We start from the raw sequence: 17,216 nt of genomic DNA on the forward strand, positions 1-17,216 counted from the left end.
GAGAGAATTGGGGAGGCGCCTGGAGATCCGCAAGGCCGTCTGCGGCCGATACAGCAACGAAGTTTGGTGATATGGATTATCTGGGAAAGGGAATCGGCGCCAAAGCGGGAGAACAAAAGACTCGTGGGGGGGTTCCTGAGTGTCGACGTTACAAGATGAGAGACGGGTGGTGGGTGGGTGTATAGACGCTACGACTGTCTAGTGGAAGGTTGCAGAAGCAGAGGTGCGTTGACGGAGGTTCTCTAGATAATTGGTCTGAGTGTCAAATAAAACGTGAGACTGAGTGATTAAGCAGTGGATTGTTCGTTCTTGATGTTGTGGTTGCAGTTCCAATTAAATGAACTGGTCCAGTCGAATCGGGCTTGATGTTGATATGCTAGCCTGCACTGAGGCCACTGCCCGCCATGCAGGGATGCCGATGCAGCTTAAGATGGAGATAATAAGCCTACCAGAACAAGAGTTCAGGTACCACAGCATTCAAACAACAGACGATAAGATTTTGGCTTGTGAAGGTCTTCCTTTGAAGAATCAATATTACAACCTTGGTTTCGGTATTTTTGAGGATAACAATTGTGGTCTATGTAATAAGCCAGCCGCTGACTTGCCGACTTGCCGCCGACTCACTCTCCCCTGAACCCACTTCGTTTCATCGATTGATGCACAATAACCACTACAACTAGGTATCCGTATACACGTGAGTGGGTATGTGTGTTTATCACATCCTGCCACGCCTCTAAAAATCTAGGGCTTGTCATTCCGCGAAGCAACAGACCAGTGCCTATAACGGTCAATAGCCATTCTCCGGAAGAGGCTGGATCTAGAGCACTTACGGGAAAATCCACTTTGGATTGGTCTCTGGTTCTTGAGCCCATTCAGGTCCAATGAATGGCACAACTTCATTAAGGAACACGCTGTACCCAGCACCTGTGAGATGCAGCCCATCGACTAACAGAGCTCTCAAGCCGGGATTTTCGCCCGTCTCCAGTGTTCCGATCAGTTTGCCATCATTAACATAACCTGGAGTCAGCCGGGCAGCTTCCTGCGTCAAGGTAGTCCAAAGATCAACAAGGTCAACATTATTGTTTTTGAATTGGATGGCAATATCCCGGACAACATCGGCATATTTTGCCGTGACGGCCTGGTGCCGGGTCAGAGCAGCATAGCCTCTTGCTAGGTCGCCTTCCTGCAGATGGACTTCATGGACTGGCGGAGGCGTAACCAGAAGGATCTTGGGGTCGTGAGCCGTGACCGATGGATGAGTGAGGATGGCCGTCAGATTTTCACGGTATTTCTCGAGGGAGACATGCTGGCCCGATGGACTATCCGGTAAACAGGCGTCGTTTGAGCCCAAGAGGATGATCTGAAGATGTCATACCTAGTTAGATGAGGTGGACCAAGAAAGATGTCATGAGGTGTAGGGGGCACTCTTGGGTAGGATGTTTCATGATCAAAATAATTCAAACCGCTGCGTCTAGGTTGGATACTCACTAGGTAGTCAACCTTGGCAGCGGAGGGAGATGGAATAATATCAGGTAGGATGACTGAAATGTTTGCAGTGCTGTAACCACTCTGGATCGAGGGCCGTCAGTCTCCATGCACGGGATATGATAGTGGATGGTAGATGGTAGATGGTAGATGGTAGATAAGCCACATACAAAGCCCCGGTTGATGATGTCTAATCTACGGAGGCAGTCTAGGTACGGGGGAGGATGGTAAGGTCAGCTTGTATCTCATATGATGGGGTGGGGAGGGGAGGGGGGGGACGAAGACAATGGGAGAGGGAACGTGACATGGAGAGAGTTGAGTTGAGCTTGCGTGTGAGTCCCAGTCCCATGATCATGATACCGCCAGTCAGTCACTCAGTCACTCAGTCACTCAGTCTGTACTCACGTTCAGCTAGACCGGCTTGGAAACTGAAGCCGTCACGCACCAGCAACGTGTTTTGGAGGATTGAATCGCCGAGCAGTATCAACTGCGGGTATCTCTTTGCAGTTGCCATGTGTTGCTGTTGCTGTTGCTGTTGCTGTTGCTGTTGCTGTTGCTGTTGCTGTTGCTGTTGCTGTTGCTGTTGCTGTTGCTGTTGCTGTTGTACGAGGGGAGCTGTGGTACCCAAGGTTGACGGCGTGGGGTTGGTGACTGATTGTTACTTCCCTAGGTACCGGTATATATGGTTATACAATATATCTTATATACGGCAGGCAATCTAAAAGAAATGGTACCTGAATGTTTTTGTACACACCGTCTAGGTACTGTGTACAGCATCAGTCCATTGTTTACTTACTTTGTTACTGTAATTATCCTTGATCATGATTCGACACAAGTGACATATACGACAAGACCAAACGCCTCAATCCTGGAGCCAAGAAAGACGGCGCCCCCCCCCCGTGATACAGACCTGATGCTACACCGTCACATGGCTGGCCACGCAGCTAGGTAGCCCGTCTAGGTAGGTATGCATATGGCGGGTGGGCTGCATAGCATAGCATACTACGTACATGGCCGCTGCATCTTGGCCTTACAAGCACGGTCGGCCCAAAGAGCTTGATTATCCTTCTCCAACGACCTCCACCTGTTACCTACGGTATATACATATACTTACAACACTTCTACCTGTACATCCACCGTTTCTTGCTTCTGCCGCTCATACTGTGCGTTCTGCCACTCTCACTGTGGCTATCGTCCCTGCCTCGTCCACTCCCACTCCCACTGCCTCTGGCCCCCTCCATCTCCGCCTCACTCTTCACCACCACACTTTATTCCTCAACTTGTTCCTTGCGTCCACTGCGCGCGGCTCTATCCAACATCACACAGCATGTAGTTCATGCTTCAGAAATGCTTAACTAGCAGCAGCACCAGCAGCAGCACCAGTACCAGATCCCGAGTGCTCTCCCAGACAGACAACTTGATCATGGCTCGAGATTTGCCCGACTCGGCCAACTCCTCCTCGCCGCCCTCGCCAACTACCCGGCGGGTCGACTTGGGCAGAACGCGGAGCACTTTGTCGATGGACGAAACATCCCCCCTCTTGCTTAACTCAGGCCCGTCGAGAATCCGAATACAGTCCGACGCAGGAATCGGGAGATCACACCAAAGCCGCAACGGTAGGACAGCTTCTCCCCCAACGTTGGTGCATTATATCTTCAACTACCTAAACTGATAATTCTTATCTAGGGAGTCTACGACCTTCACGACATCACAGCCGTCGGAGCTCTTGGAGCACCCGTCTAGCTAATGCCTTGACAACGGACAGAAACCACAAGGGCTCGATGCGAGAGTCCAAACAGTCGCTCTATCCCGACGAGCGAGTCTGGTACGACCAATTCACCTCGACAGACTGGGTCCACGATAGTATAGCAGATGCCTACCGAGTCAAGGCTCTGAGAAGCCGGAAAGATTTGAGAGGGAGGATACAATGCTTCTTCGATGGAGCTCAGGGCTGGATCTTGAGTGCGGTAGTCGGGTTCCTTACGGCAGTGATTGCATATGTTGTGGACGTATCCGAGGCCCCGGTCTACGACTGGAAGGATGGCTACTGTTCAGATGGGTTCCTGCTTAGCGAAAAGGTAAGTCCCGGGCATACATGCTCTTTCTTTCGCTCAATGTGACTTTGGTGCAAGCAAGTCAAATCTATACTCATCTACCCGACTCTTGTCGTAACCTAGCCGGTTTAGAAAGAAATATATGTCCACCCCGAGACTGTACTTGCAGTTGCACCGAGATGTAGTCTTGGTATCTGCAGCTGACTTCTTTTTCTAGCGTTGTTGCCCCGAAGGCGCACGCTGTGATGCTTGGAAGTCCTGGTCAACTTTCGTAACAATCCCAGGCGTCAGCAAGGAATTTGTCGAATTTGGCATCTTCGTCATTCTGGTCGTGGCATTCTCCGCTATTTCCTGTCTGATGACTCTCACCACAAAAACCATCATCCCCTCCACCTATCATATTTCGACATTGGATGAGAACCTTGCCGCCACGTCTCGTCGACCAGATGATCTTCCCCAACAGGATGGAACAACCAATCCAAATCTTGCTCCGGATCAAGCGGTGGCTCCGCCTATGGTGTATTATTCAGCTGCTGGCTCTGGGGTTGCCGAAGTTCGGGTCATTTTGAGCGGCTTCGTTCTTCACGGATTTCTGGGTGTCAAAACGCTCTTCATCAAGACTCTTGCTCTGATTCTAAGTGTTGCATCTGGTCTCAGTTTAGGGAAAGAAGGGCCGTTCGTTCACATTGCCACCTGCGTTGGTAACATTGCGTGTCGTCTGTTCTCCAAGTACGATAGTAATGACGGGAAACGCAGAGAGGTACTTTCAGCAGCCGCCGCAGCAGGTGTTGCGGTAGCTTTTGGAGCGCCTATCGGCGGTGTTCTCTTTTGCCTGGAGGAAGTTGCATACTTCTTTCCGGCCAAGACACTGTTTCGTACTTTCTTCTGCTGCATCACTGCTGCATTGACTCTTAAATTCCTGAACCCATACGGCACCAACAAGGTTGTCATGTTCGAGGTTCGTTATCTGACAGACTGGGAGTTCTTTGAAATTGCTGGGTTTATCACTGTCGGTCTTCTCGGCGGCGCGACCGGGGCTATGTTCATCAAAGCGTCTCGATCATGGGCCAAGTCCTTCAGAAAAGTATACATTGTCAAAGAGTGGCCACTTGTCGAAGTCATGTTGGTTTCTTTAATCACTGGTCTTGTCAGCTACTGGAACCCTTACACAAAGGTTCCTGTCGCCAAGCTGTTATTCAACCTGGCAAGCCCGTGTAATCCCGGCAAATCTGACGATCTGGGCCTATGCCCGGAGGATATGGATGAGATATTTCCAATCGTCTCGAACTTAGCTATTGCGTTCTTTATCAAAGGAGTCCTTACTATCATAACTTTTGGAATTGTAAGTCTCTGTAAGCAGGCTGAGATTTCGGTTCCTCAATGGCTAATTGGCCACATAGAAAGTGCCAGCGGGTATTTACGTCCCATCTATGGTCGTAGGCGGTCTAGGCGGACGTCTCATTGGACATCTCATCCAGTGGGTCGTTCTTCGATACCCGACATCTCCCATCTTTGGAAACTGCGCAGCACATGTAACTGGTACTTCTTGCATTACGCCGGGTGTTTATGCACTCATTGCAGCCGGATCAACAATGTGTGGCGTTACTCGCCTATCGGTCACTCTGGCAGTTATCCTGTTTGAATTGACCGGCAGTCTTGATTACGTCTTACCATTCTCACTGGCGATTCTGGTCGCAAAGTGGACGGCAGATTGGATGGAACCATTGAGTATCTACGTAGGCATCACTACATGCTAAATAGCCGATCGCTAACACCTGTAGGATCTTCTGACAAACCTCAACTCGTATCCATTTCTCAATAATAAGCACAAGCCCATCTTCACTTCTGACCTCGCCGACATTCTCCCACGTGTTCGTCGCGAGAGAATCATCGACATCACCAGCCAGCCCACCGTATCCGCCAGTAGTCTCCGCCGCAAGCTCGAGCTCCTACACCAAGCCGGTGAAGTTGACGGCGGCCTTCCCATCATTAAGGACGAGGTCCTCGTCGGTCTCATCCCAGCTCCAGATCTCGGGTACGCACTCGATAATCTGGAAGATGAGGCCGAGAGCATGTGTTTGATGGCCAAGGTGCCAGCCTTTGATTCTGATGACGAGATGGACGTCGATCCGACGGACTTCACGTCGTATATTGACCCTGCGCCCTTGGCGCTTGACATCCGGAGCCCCATGGACTTAGTATACGAGTGTTTTGTCAAGTTGGGGCTGCGATATGTGTGTGTGACAAGAGACGGTAAATATGCTGGCATGGTGAGTCCCCCTCGCTTATCACCCCTGAATCAAGAGCTCGGCTAAATTGCAACAGACGCATAAGAAGACATTTGTAAAGTACATGAAGGAGTTGGAAGAGCGTGATGGGCATCAGTGAGGTTTGAATAATCATTTAATTGCTGGCATAGGGAAGAGAGTAACTCGTTCTTGCATGCGAGCATATGGGCATCGATTTCTGTTTTTTTTTTTTTTTTTTTTTTTTTTTTTTTTTTTTTTTTTTTCGGGATATTCATACCCCTCTGTAGCATGGTCCGGGCGATGCATGGCAATGGCGTTGATGTTATTAGGCTAGTAAGCATTACCGAGCTCTGGGGAGGTTATACTTGTATAGAACGTTTTGGTTCTTTTGTCCTCCGTATCTATGTGCTCTCTCTCGTGTTTATCATATACGAATTGGAAACTATCAAATGTTGAGCAGATGTAGAGAAAAACACATCCCAGTCAGATCGGACTCCCATATCACACATACATATCTTTCGCCGAGCCATCCCCATCTTTCAGACGCGAATCCATATGCCTGCCCACCCAGCCCCTGACGTTCCCCTTTGCCCCAATACTCCACGGACACCAGCTAAATCTCCTAAGTGTAGCAGCCCCTACTTGATAAAGGGAATGCCGACCCTAGTCCTCGCCTTGTAACCCACGTATTCCGCTCCAAAGAAGCCTACCAGCAGCTCCTCCTCTCCACTGATTCGACTGCTGAAGAACTTCCACAGTACGACTGTGTACGCCACCAGACACACCGTGTTCCCGCATACCAGCTGGGTGCCAATGCCCCACCAGAAGAACCCGAAGTAACTCGGATGTCGGAGATAGGCGTAGATGCCCGTGGTGACCAGCTCGTGGGACGTGGACTTCGTGTGGCGCACCACGTGCGAGAAGTTGGGGCCGGCGTGTAGCATGGCGATGGCGCGGACGGCCTGCCCGACGAGGAGGCAGGCGAGACCGGCACAGAGGGCCCCGTAGTGTGCCCAGCGTGGCAGGAGGGGTCCCGGCAGGAAGGTGTGGGCGAGCAGGGTCTCGAGGAGGGAGGCCGTGTGCGCGACGGTGTAGGCGGAGCCGTTGCTCGAGAAGAGGAAGCTGGAGATCTTGGCGGCGGACGTGTTGGCGTAGCTGGTGGTGTAGAACTCGAGGAAGTGGAAGACGCTGAGCGCGGCGAGGAAGAAGGGTGCGCGCCAGAGGGGGGTGCCGATCGAGAAGAGGAGGGACGTCGTCAGGAGGAGAGTGGAGGAGAGGGCGATTCCAAGGAGAAAGGAGCGCAGGGCGATGCCGGAGAGGGACTTGGGACCGTGGGGGAGGAACTGCGCTTCGTAGTTGTCGAGGGCGGCATTGAGCTCTTGCGGTTGGATCGCGGGTGAGGGACGAGGCAGGTGTGGGGCGTTTAGAGAGGCACTGCCGAGGCCACCGCGGGAGATCAATGAGTGTGCTTCATTGAAGATGCCGCTGGTCGAGGCAGATGCAGAGCCATTCTTGGTTGAGGAGGAGGATGCTGCCATGATTTCCTGGTTGGGAGCTGGGTTGGAGGTGGGCTATAGAGATAAAAGGCGGGAGACCTATTCAAGAGCACCCATAGCGGTAAGGTTCGAGATGCACTCTTTTATTCCGAGGCGCGATGAAAGAGATAAAGAGGCGTGTTGATATTCTTTGTTGTCGCCGGTGCTTGTTTAGATGTTTGCGGACGAGGCTGAGGGAGGGAGGCTTAGGAAATGCCGAAGTGGGGTCGGGTAAACGCCGGGTCTGTCGCAAACTACTCGAGTAGCCGAGAGCGGGAAGGTTGAGCGAGAGCCTTGTCCCAGCAACACGTTGGTATCGATCGGCTACCGTAGTCTTAGGGGTGGTTTGGTCCCGGTCCAGCGCGGGTATCTCGGTTTTAGCGAAACCGATTTCTGAATGCTAGTTTTCAAATGCAGTATTTTTCGATAGTCGGTTGGCCACAAGTTGTTGAGTTTTACTTTAAAGTTTGTTAGCTAAGCAAGAGAATGATGATCTTGCTTCAAATCGAAGCTTGCTTAGTTCTCAACCGAGAACATCTTGGTACCACCCAGCTTTTGCGAAACCTGGCCCGTTATAATATAAATCCTACAATTCTGCTGTCTCAATTGCATCCCTCTTTAGGCGCACAACAGCTGCAATCATGGGAGACTCACATAAAGTAGACGAAGCCGAAAATGTATGCATCATCTACGTACACATTTCAACACCAAGAGGAGTTCTCCCCGCTGTTGTGCTACGGTCTACCGAGGCACTGTTGCTTCATCTTGACAAGAAGTTATAAAGAAAGGGTGTTTGTTAATCCTTACTCAGGAAGCTCGGATGTTGCGGGGAGAACTGTACCACGCATTCCTTCCAGGATTGACGGCGAAGAGAAATCGTTGTCACCATGCTTGTCACAGGTTCAACCAGGCTGGGGAAGCATCGAGGCGAGAGCTTGTGAGACTCTGGCGAGAGTAAGTAAGGATCCATTTGCTTGTTAACTATGATGGGTTTACACACAGCAGCCCGTCTTACTGTCCCTCTGACTTGTGTTGTGATAGCATTGTCGATGACAAGACCCCTCTGCCTCCACCAAGTGCCACTGAAGAAGAAGAGGCAGGTCTCTTCCGAGACGATGCATACATAGACGGTCCAATCAAAGTAGACTATGGAACAAATCTCCGGTAGGCTCAGCCCTGATCCTCTGCCTTCCCAGATCCAATTCTCAAAGAACCAGCTTCGGCAGAGGAGTCTACGTCAATTTCAATTGCACCTTTCTCGATACCTGCCTGATCACCATCGGTTCTCGGACGTTGATAGGACCTGGCTGCTCCTTCTTCGCCGCCACGCATCCTCTCGACCCCTTCCTCCGCAATGGCATCAACGGCCCAGAACTCGGAGGTCCAATCACTATTGGTGAAGACTGCTGGTTCGGTGGCAATGTTACTGTATGTCCGAATGTAACCATCGGAAGAGGTTGCACGATTGGTGCTGGAAGTGTGGTGACTAAGGATGTCCCTGCCTTCCATGTCGTGGCTGGAAATCCAGCTCGAATCATCAAGAAGATCGAGCCCAAGGAGCCTGATCCCGCCCTTGCTCTCTCTGAGGGTAGTGAGGCCATAATAGCGGCCGCGGAGCGTAACTGATGCTTGGGTGATACAGCTCGTACTGATGAACGGAAGATATGGCATTCGCTTTGAGCCGGTCATAGAGCTCCTTGGATGGAAAATGAAGATGTGATCAACACCAGGACATTTGTTAGTCCCCAAATGAATGGGAACCAGGTCGACATCCGAAAGTAGCCAGCATTGTAGAGAGCTCCAAGACTTGAAGGTGTTAGCTTAATCATCCCGAATGCCCTTATGAGAATGCACAGCAGGAGAAGATATCCGTACATCAAGCCCACGAGACTACCCGCTAGCAGAGCTTCCACGCCCGCGGTAGCACAATATATGATCGGAAAGGTCCACACGTATTTCCATGCCTTCTTCCCCTTTCCCAGCTGCATCAAGACGGCATAGACCACCACTACAACATGGCAGCCAGCGTAGATGATGAGAGTCCATAGGAGAGTGAATCGCCATATGTCGAAAGTGTGATAGAGGTATTTTGCGACGCCAGGCGCTGCCTTGAAGGGCCAGTAGAGAGACGGGAATGACGGCACTTTGTAGTCTAATGGAGCAGTGGTCTGGACAAGAGTGCTGTCTGAAGTATCAACATCTATTACGACGAGTCTTTGAACCACTTACTTGATCGCCATCGTCTCTTAATCCCTACTCGGGAGGAGATTGTTGTCAGCCTCTTCACGCAACGTTGTTTGCCGGATAATGAACATGAAATGACGCGCAAGGCTGAAAATAAGATGCCTCGGCTCTAAAGTCACAACCACTCACTGATCAATGCCAGACATCACGAATCGCTCACCAACAACCACATCGATGTGAGCCATTCAGTCATGCCGGCGGATCGTCTTCTCACAACTGTGCTACGCGCATATCAGAGTCCCTCTGATCCGGTACAAGTCAGCAAGATTCTGTCCACCACAACCTCCCTTTTAACGACTCTCTCCAACCCTTTGAACGTTACTCTTCTCACCTCACATCTACTCACTGCGCCTGCGATATGGAACCAAGTCGATGGACTAAATACGAGTCTTCGAATCATCAGTGTATTCAATACAGCCGCGATCACTGTACATAAGCATCAGGCCGAGGGCCATTCCAAGCCATACGATGCGTATCAACCGCGTCTGGGAGGCGGAATAGCGACCGACGACTGGGCACGAGCTGTGGTCAAAGGCTTGGATGAACGAACGCCGAGATGGCAACACGTATTGGTACTTTGTGGGCTGTTGATTGGAATGGAAGGGCAAGAGAGACAAGGACTATCGCGAAGCCTACGGACCACACTAGAGAATGCCATGGTCACGGCAGTCAACCTGGCTTTGGAAAGCCCGGCAAGCGCAGGTGCCACGGGGTCCGGATCAGTGGTATTGGCTCTCAATCATGCGTTCCCTCTCCTATCCGACGGAGTCAGGACGGGGCTGAATTATGATATTTTGATTATGCCGACAATCAAGGCCATGGTTTCTGCTGATGGGTACCAGGAGGGATACTTTCTCCAGGCCATCGACTACGATGTCGAACAGGCTTCAGAACTGATGTTCGATTGGCCTGCAAGATCAGCATCTTTTTTACAGATCCAAAAGCTATCCTCGAAACCTATCGTCGCTTCTATGGGCCCATTGTCCAGACTCGTTGCTCATTGTGTTGAGAATGTGCGGAATCCTCAATTGGTGGTTGAGATTCGAGACTATCTATTGTTATTTACGACTGGACTTTTACAAAAGTGGCAGGGAAACAAGCTATCTGAAATCGATCCTTCTGAAGAATCGACGTTCTTGACCTCTGATACGCTTCGAATCACCTTCCCGGCGCTCTGGCATATCTTAAAGACGGTTCTGTTCGCCACGGTGGTCATTTTAAGATCAGTAATCGGACGAACTTTGATCGATCCCGTGTTGGCTTCTGCACAACTCGCACCAGTAACTGCCTCTCAGACACTTCTAATTCTTTCAAATCTCCACTTCATCTCATCCCGCGCGGGCTCAAACGCCTTCTCAGCCTATACCTTTGTTAACCTGACCTCGATCGACATCTTGACTCGCTTTCCTACTTCCTCTCTCGCCTTCCTTCGCTCCATATACCCCCTTCACGCTGGTCAAATCCCATCCCACCCTTTACAACGAAACCACGACCTCTTCTACCTTAACACCGCCGAGCACTTCACACTCTGTCTCAAGTCCTCGGACATTGAAACCCTAATAGTGATACCCTGTACCCCCTACCTCTCTCCCACCGCCAACGCGCACCTCCTCGAAATCTTCGAAGCCGCCCACAGCAGCATGCTCGCCGTGCTCGCCTCTCTCCAAAACGAAGCCCTCACCACAAAGATGCTCCCCCTCTACGTCGAAAGCCTCTTCACCTCCTTCCCGCGGAACCTCTCGCCTCGCCAATTCAGATTCGCGTTCAAAGCCCTGATTCAGATATGCACGCCTCCAAACCCGCTCTCGAGATCCCAGCCCCTGATGGCAGAGACCCTGCTCGAGCTCCTGCACCACCGCGCGCTTCACGCGCCTACAGCACCACTACCCCCCTCCGTTGCAGTGCGGTCCGAAGCTGATGCTACTGCCCATCCCTCCCCTCTTTCGGAACAGGCAGTCCTCTTGCTCACGCTCCTAGACGCACTCCCGAACGTCACGCTGGAAGCGCTAGAGTCGTGGCTGCCGCTCGCAGCAGATCTCCTGAACGCCGTGCCTGACCCGGCGATGCGGGAGGAGTGCAAGAGGCGGTTTTGGGAGGTGCTGGAAGGGGGTGAGATGGATGTTGAGAGGAGCGCTGTTTGTGTTGCTTGGTGGGGGACGAGGGGCGGTAGGGAGAGGGTTATGTTTGGAGAGGGGGAAGTGCAGGGGGAGAAGGGGCCATGGATGAGTGGGGGGCTGGGGGGAGGGGGAAGGGAAAGTAGGCTTTGATGCATGGCTACCCGGTTGTACTTGTTGATGAATGATTGATGATATATAGACACCTGAGAACAAGACTCGAGATCACTGCCCCGGGACTATGTTGATGCAATGCTTGATTTGGTTCTCGGGTCTCAAGTGAGCTAACCATTTTCCCTTTCTTGCATACAATCGAGTGCTAGTCATCTTTCCCCCCATAGTTGCCAGTAGCAAAGCGCGCTCTCCGTACTCGAGCAAATAAATACCCAGCTTCGGGTAGGGTGGACAAATACTAAGATATCGGCATGATTCTGCAGCTATCAGCCCATGACGGTCATTGAGACGTTTTTGCCGGGATCTTGAGGACGCTAGAAAGGGATATGCGTGCGAATATTAGACATGATATAAACACCCGTGTGCTTCTCGCAAACTTGGTCCTGAGTGAAAGTATGTTAGTTCTTCTATCCGTTCGTTCGTTTGAGAGTCCATGAAGCGGCGAGGGTAGACTTAGAAAGGGCGCCTCGGCTGAGAGGAATGGGCTCGGGTTTGTCTCGCTTACAAGAGAGTTTGCCGTTGGTGGCAGTGACAGGACGTCTCATATCTGAGATCCGCGCCTCGATGAAGGCTTCTCTCGCCGAAAGCTTCTTGAGTTTCTCGGCAATCTTCTTCATCTCAGCTGCCAGTTGCTTGCGTTCGTCGAAGTACTTTCGGGCCTCGGTGTATCGCTTGATGGGGATTCCTGTGAAGTCCTCTGTGGGGTCTATGGTGGTGAGGTCGAATGATTCGGTGGCGGTGCATTTTGTCTCCGGACGAACGGCGGCTGAGAGGGCCGGAGCAGAAGACACTGGGACTGCGGTTGCGGAGCTGATGCTGATCTTTGATGGCTCCATGGTTTCATCGTTGACCTCGTTCTCATCATCTTGGTTCGTTACAACGGTAGGCGATCCATCCACAGAGTATGATAATTTTGGTCTGGCACTTGGCTCTGAGTCATCGACAGCCTCGTCCCCTTCTTCTCCCTCCTTGTCTCCGGATTCTTGATCGGCAGATAGGCGTGATAGCTTCAACGGAACCTTTGATTTCGAGCTTGCCTTCTTCTTGCTGATACCAGCGTAAACAGGCTTCAAGACAATGAAACTTTCCTCCATGTTGACCTGCTGTCTGCGTTCCACTCTCTCCATTCGCTTTAAAGTTGGTTGGTCCGTATATTTGAACACAATTTCACAGCTAAGCATCGGAAACATACTTTAGCCACTTTAGCAGCAGCTCTATCAGCCTTGGCTTCCGCCTTCAGCTTGTGGTCCTCAAGCTTCTTTGCCGCCTTCTTGCTAGCATCTTCTTTCTCCTTCTTGTCGTATGCGTAGGACTGCTGAATAGGATCTTGTTCGCCTGCATGGAGCTCTTCCTTGCGTTTCTTTAAGCCCGCAGCAGATACAGTCACCTCGAAACTGGTCGTCTTGACCTCTTCTCGACCTATAGCCTCCGATATTTCATCTCTTCCCCCTCATCTTGTGGGAATACCCCGAGGGTTGTTCTTGGGTGCGGTGGCGGTCTTCCTAGCTTTCTTCGCCTTTACCTCCTTCAGCTTTTCTATTTCCACTTGCTTAGTCGAAACCTTATTCTGGCTTAATGTCAGTACAATCATTAGAGCAGTACTCATAAATTACCCACTGCGCTCTTGGAATTTTTAGTTCTCTCGGCTTTCTTGGCCTTCCGATCGGCCTTCTTTCGTGCCTTTGTCTCATACCCAAGACTTACATGTAAATTTGGCTGGTTGTTCCGTTCTGGCCATTTTCCTTCCCGCGCTTGCCCCTATGCCGCTTTTTCGCATTAGCTCCGGCAGAGGCCGGGAACGACGGGTTGCCCTTGGCGCCTTTCTTGTTATCTTGGTCATGCGTCAGCACCGTGCCTGAAAACGTCGCGTGGATATCTGTTAAGCCCGCTGCGTGCTGTCATGCTGTGCGCATGGAATAGAGGGAGTCTTGCAACTCCAATGGATATAAGGGAGCGTGTCAAGGGCGGGTTTGAAGACTGACCTTGTGCTGGCATTGCGCTGGGAGGTCGCAGTGGTTTTCCGGTCTGGTGTTTTCAAGGACTCGGACTCGCGGCTACTGTAGAGTGTTGTGATTGGCCGTTGGCGCAGGCCGGAGGGCGAAGATATTATCTGTCCGCCGGTCCGTAATTAATCCGACGTCGAGCTGCCGAACCGGGCAGGAACAGAAACAGAACATGCAAGTACTTTCATAGGTCATTCGAAGCGGTAACTAAGATGTACATTGTCAAGGATACCTATACAGCTCCAACGCTATGTAAGTCTGTAGCCGGAAGCGCAAAAGGGCCTGGATTGATCAGACCGTTATTATGCAACAGCCATGCTCTATATTTTGAATGGGAGACTATTTACAAAAAAGGACCCATCGCTCTGGTTGATAAATGATGACATCCGAACTAGACCATATCGTATCGTGGGTTTCTGTTAAGGAGAATTCCAGCGAGAGGATCGTGCTGTTCCGAACCCACCCAGGTGATCTAGTTGATTCCGCCACTTCTATCCGATGTCAAGTCACGTGCCACTATATCTGTCACGGGGACAGTGTCGTATCGCCGTATCCTTCCTTCTGGATGCATTGCCGACGTGTCGCCTGGTCCCTCAACTTCTTATGCAACACAAGGCTGCAACTTATTTATAGATAAATCAATCGACGACCCATACAAACAATATCAATGCCTCCTCGACGATCCCATCGGAAATCCCACAACGGCTGTCTGCAATGCAAGAGGCGCCATGGTAGGTCAACCACTCCTCCTTCTACTATTTCTTGTATCCTTCGACTCCAGTCTTCCTTTGTTCAGATAATTCCAATTGCTAAAATCTGACGTCCTATACCTATAGTGAAGGTCAGTTGAAAATTTTTCAATCCATCTGTCACCGTTATTCCCACAGCCTCCATCCACAGAGCAGCACGTTAATTAACGTATCGATTGCAGTGTGATGAGATACGGCCGCGGTGTGGCCCTTGCACGAAACGAGAACTGGGCTGCCATTTCCAAACGCCTCAGGTCGAAGGGAATGGAGTAACATCACATGATCAAGGTCTCTCAGAATCCTACAGAGAAAGGCCTCCAGGACCGATGCCAGCGAGGACATTGGAATTGAAATTATGGCATCACTTTGTAACCGAGACTTACTCCACCTTCATACCGGGAAACGAACGCCAACGACAAGCCTGGCGTCTCGACGTCCCGACAATGGCCTTGGACAATGCCTTTCTACTGGATGCCATGTTTGCCGTCTCAGCCTTGCATTTGGTGTATCTTGAAGTCGGCACGAAAAAGCAAGTAAGTGATGATTGAGGATATACACCCACCAGCTTCTCCGCGGGAAGAACTATACCTGCTTTATATAAGCGAGTTTTACAACTTCTTATATCAACCGGTGAACGCGGAGGGGCGATGGCTTAGCGGTACGCCCGCTGCCTCTCCATACCGTCCGCCGGTTGCACGCCAATCTCGGAATTCCGCCCTCTGCCTCACCCTCCTCTTAAAATCTGTTCAATTAGTTACCTGTTCGATTAGGTTTTGAGCCGAGCGCTACGAGCGCGCTGCTGTGTTTCGCATCTTTACATCTTTCTGTAAATAAATTTTTTTTGGCATTAATTTTTTTTAAAATTTTATTTAATTTAATTTTATTTTACTTTAAATTTTTTTTTGCTTTTTTTTTGGGGGGGGGGGGGCATTTTTGCTTTTTTTTATTATGGATACTTGAACTGACTTCTGCAAACATCTAGTGGCTACAGAGCGCGTTGAGATATCAGGACCTGGCCCTTGCCGGGCTGAACCAAGCCATTTCCAGCATGGATAACGAAACCTGCGAGCCTGTTGCCATTTGCTCGATCCTTGTTTTCATGCTCAGCATTGCGGTGCCTGGTGTCTGTGACGACGCAAATGAGACGTCTCGTGAGTTGATCTGACAGCAATAAGCCTTCCTCTAGAAGTGCTTCATGGGCACCTGGCCCTCAATATTGCCTCCGAGGCCGTCGAACATATAGATTGTTGACTTTCTCTTTTTAGGGGACCCGATAGCTGATATCCTCGGAATACGCAAGCTGCTTGAAGGCGTTACCGTCATCCTCCAACAATCTGAGGCTACGTTGAGCACCGGGGTTCTCAAAGACTTTTTCCTGCCTATGTACGCTGAGTTTGGTGGTCTTGTTGCTGAATCACCAAATGGAGGAGAATTAGCGCTCGAAGAGTAAGAACTTCAAGCCCCTTCTCTTGATCATAATTGATAATTTACTAGAGCTCTTGTTCTTAAAAATCGCCACTTGTGCGCGTAGGTTACCCCCAACGATGGCTTTCTCGTTTCTACGCAGCTAATTGGCGACAGGCCTATTTTAGAATCTCTCATGAGACTTGGTGGGTTGATGAGCAGCAGGGTCGCGCATCGAGACGAGATTATGACTGCCTGTCAATCCCTGGAGAAACTTATATCACCCCTCAGAAATGTCGGTGCTGTTCTCTCGTGGCCTCTCGGAATCAGTCCAGTCATATTTGAGCTCCTCGGCCAAGATGATGAGCTGGCCGCCATGCTTTTCATCCATTACGGGATGATCCTGCACTTGCTTGACGACTGGTGGTTTACTAAGAATGGAGGGAAGCTTCTCGTCCGAGCTATCCTCTCCCGTTTTTTCCATTCCATAGATGAGAGTTGGAGACCGACGATTGAGTGGGCGAAGAATTTCGTTGGCCTCGTGGGATAAAGGAAGGAAAAAGTCTAACATGCTTTCACTTTACAATATGCCCTGTATTCTAGGTCTCGTCTTCTTCTTGTCCTTCTTCCAAAGTATTTATTGGATCGACGGTAGCGAGCATTCATTCCTAGCGTATAGCGTACTTTGCTTCTTGCAATTGCAAAACTGTCGTTAAAAATGGTATCTGATTTCTGTCTGCTCCTTAAGTTTCCAAAGAGTAGATCCCTTGTATACGATTAGAAGGAGTCACGAAGACTAGCTATATCATAGTATTTACAAGGAAGTCAAAGGCCCTTGAGGGTATGCCGCGTTAAGCGAGGCATGCTTATGTAAGCGAAGTGGCCCCAACCAAGCCAAGTCGATTTCAATGTACCTACCGATGATATCGGCAACTCTCTTCTTAGTAATAGCTATTGCTAAACACTACATCGATTAAAAGAGCAGGTATCGCTAAGTCAGTGCGTGAATGCAGTTTTAAACAGATGAAAGTAGTGAAACAACTAAAGAAAAAAAAAAATCTCGTCTCTTTTTTTTTTCTACGCCAAGGCAGGCTTCTCAACTTTCAACACTCAAGCTCTTGGTCGAAACGCGCTTTTGCCAAAACGTATTAGCGCCGACCTGTATCATGACGTCGTGTCAGGAGCAGCAGGCTTAGTCAGGCGTG

At 50.4% G+C, this 17,216-nt stretch overlaps 8 protein-coding genes across 8 annotated transcripts; 4 read left to right on the forward strand and 4 right to left on the reverse strand.

Annotated features, from left to right (window-relative positions):
- Positions 1-741: 741 nt before the first annotated feature.
- Positions 742-1,999, reverse strand: L3040_006722 (uncharacterized protein; the record flags this gene model as incomplete). Its single annotated transcript, XM_066154222.1, has 5 exons — positions 742-778; positions 831-1,360; positions 1,489-1,569; positions 1,656-1,693; positions 1,891-1,999. 5 exons carry the CDS (start codon positions 1,997-1,999, stop codon positions 742-744), a joined length of 795 nt encoding a protein of 264 aa, XP_066011198.1.
- Positions 2,000-2,908: 909 nt separating this feature from the next.
- L3040_006723 (uncharacterized protein) lies at positions 2,909-5,927 on the forward strand (the record flags this gene model as incomplete). Its single annotated transcript, XM_066154223.1, has 6 exons — positions 2,909-3,101; positions 3,172-3,563; positions 3,757-4,881; positions 4,940-5,275; positions 5,321-5,809; positions 5,865-5,927. 6 exons carry the CDS (start codon positions 2,909-2,911, stop codon positions 5,925-5,927), a joined length of 2,598 nt encoding a protein of 865 aa, XP_066011199.1.
- A 499-nt stretch (positions 5,928-6,426) lies between these two features.
- L3040_006724 (uncharacterized protein) lies at positions 6,427-7,326 on the reverse strand (the record flags this gene model as incomplete). The annotated part of the gene is made up of 1 exon (XM_007292290.2): positions 6,427-7,326. One exon carries the CDS (start codon positions 7,324-7,326, stop codon positions 6,427-6,429), a length of 900 nt encoding a protein of 299 aa, XP_007292352.2.
- A 638-nt stretch (positions 7,327-7,964) lies between these two features.
- L3040_006725 (uncharacterized protein) lies at positions 7,965-8,949 on the forward strand (the record flags this gene model as incomplete). Its single annotated transcript, XM_066154224.1, has 4 exons — positions 7,965-8,000; positions 8,135-8,277; positions 8,365-8,487; positions 8,541-8,949. 4 exons carry the CDS (start codon positions 7,965-7,967, stop codon positions 8,947-8,949), a joined length of 711 nt encoding a protein of 236 aa, XP_066011200.1.
- Positions 8,950-9,008: 59 nt separating this feature from the next.
- L3040_006726 (uncharacterized protein) lies at positions 9,009-9,563 on the reverse strand (the record flags this gene model as incomplete). The annotated part of the gene is made up of 3 exons (XM_007292292.2): positions 9,009-9,129; positions 9,199-9,504; positions 9,553-9,563. 3 exons carry the CDS (start codon positions 9,561-9,563, stop codon positions 9,009-9,011), a joined length of 438 nt encoding a protein of 145 aa, XP_007292354.1.
- A 195-nt stretch (positions 9,564-9,758) lies between these two features.
- On the forward strand, positions 9,759-11,964 carry L3040_006727 (uncharacterized protein; the record flags this gene model as incomplete). The annotated part of the gene is made up of 2 exons (XM_007292293.2): positions 9,759-11,702; positions 11,884-11,964. The coding sequence occupies 2 exons, from the start codon at positions 9,759-9,761 to the stop codon at positions 11,962-11,964; spliced, it is 2,025 nt and encodes a 674-aa protein (XP_007292355.2).
- Positions 11,965-12,262: 298 nt separating this feature from the next.
- On the reverse strand, positions 12,263-13,850 carry L3040_006728 (uncharacterized protein; the record flags this gene model as incomplete). The annotated part of the gene is made up of 6 exons (XM_066154225.1): positions 12,263-12,985; positions 13,048-13,274; positions 13,323-13,422; positions 13,473-13,476; positions 13,560-13,743; positions 13,838-13,850. 6 exons carry the CDS (start codon positions 13,848-13,850, stop codon positions 12,263-12,265), a joined length of 1,251 nt encoding a protein of 416 aa, XP_066011201.1.
- A 675-nt stretch (positions 13,851-14,525) lies between these two features.
- Positions 14,526-16,561, forward strand: L3040_006729 (uncharacterized protein; the record flags this gene model as incomplete). The annotated part of the gene is made up of 7 exons (XM_066154226.1): positions 14,526-14,589; positions 14,695-14,699; positions 14,790-15,140; positions 15,590-15,758; positions 15,873-16,053; positions 16,102-16,134; positions 16,189-16,561. The coding sequence occupies 7 exons, from the start codon at positions 14,526-14,528 to the stop codon at positions 16,559-16,561; spliced, it is 1,176 nt and encodes a 391-aa protein (XP_066011202.1).
- Between the last annotated feature and the right edge of the window lie 655 nt (positions 16,562-17,216).

This window comes from Drepanopeziza brunnea (genome assembly GCF_022702325.1).
Source record: "Drepanopeziza brunnea f. sp. 'multigermtubi' strain 214-2 chromosome Unknown ctg11, whole genome shotgun sequence".
Classification (NCBI taxonomy): Eukaryota; Fungi; Ascomycota; class Leotiomycetes; order Helotiales; family Drepanopezizaceae; genus Drepanopeziza; species Drepanopeziza brunnea.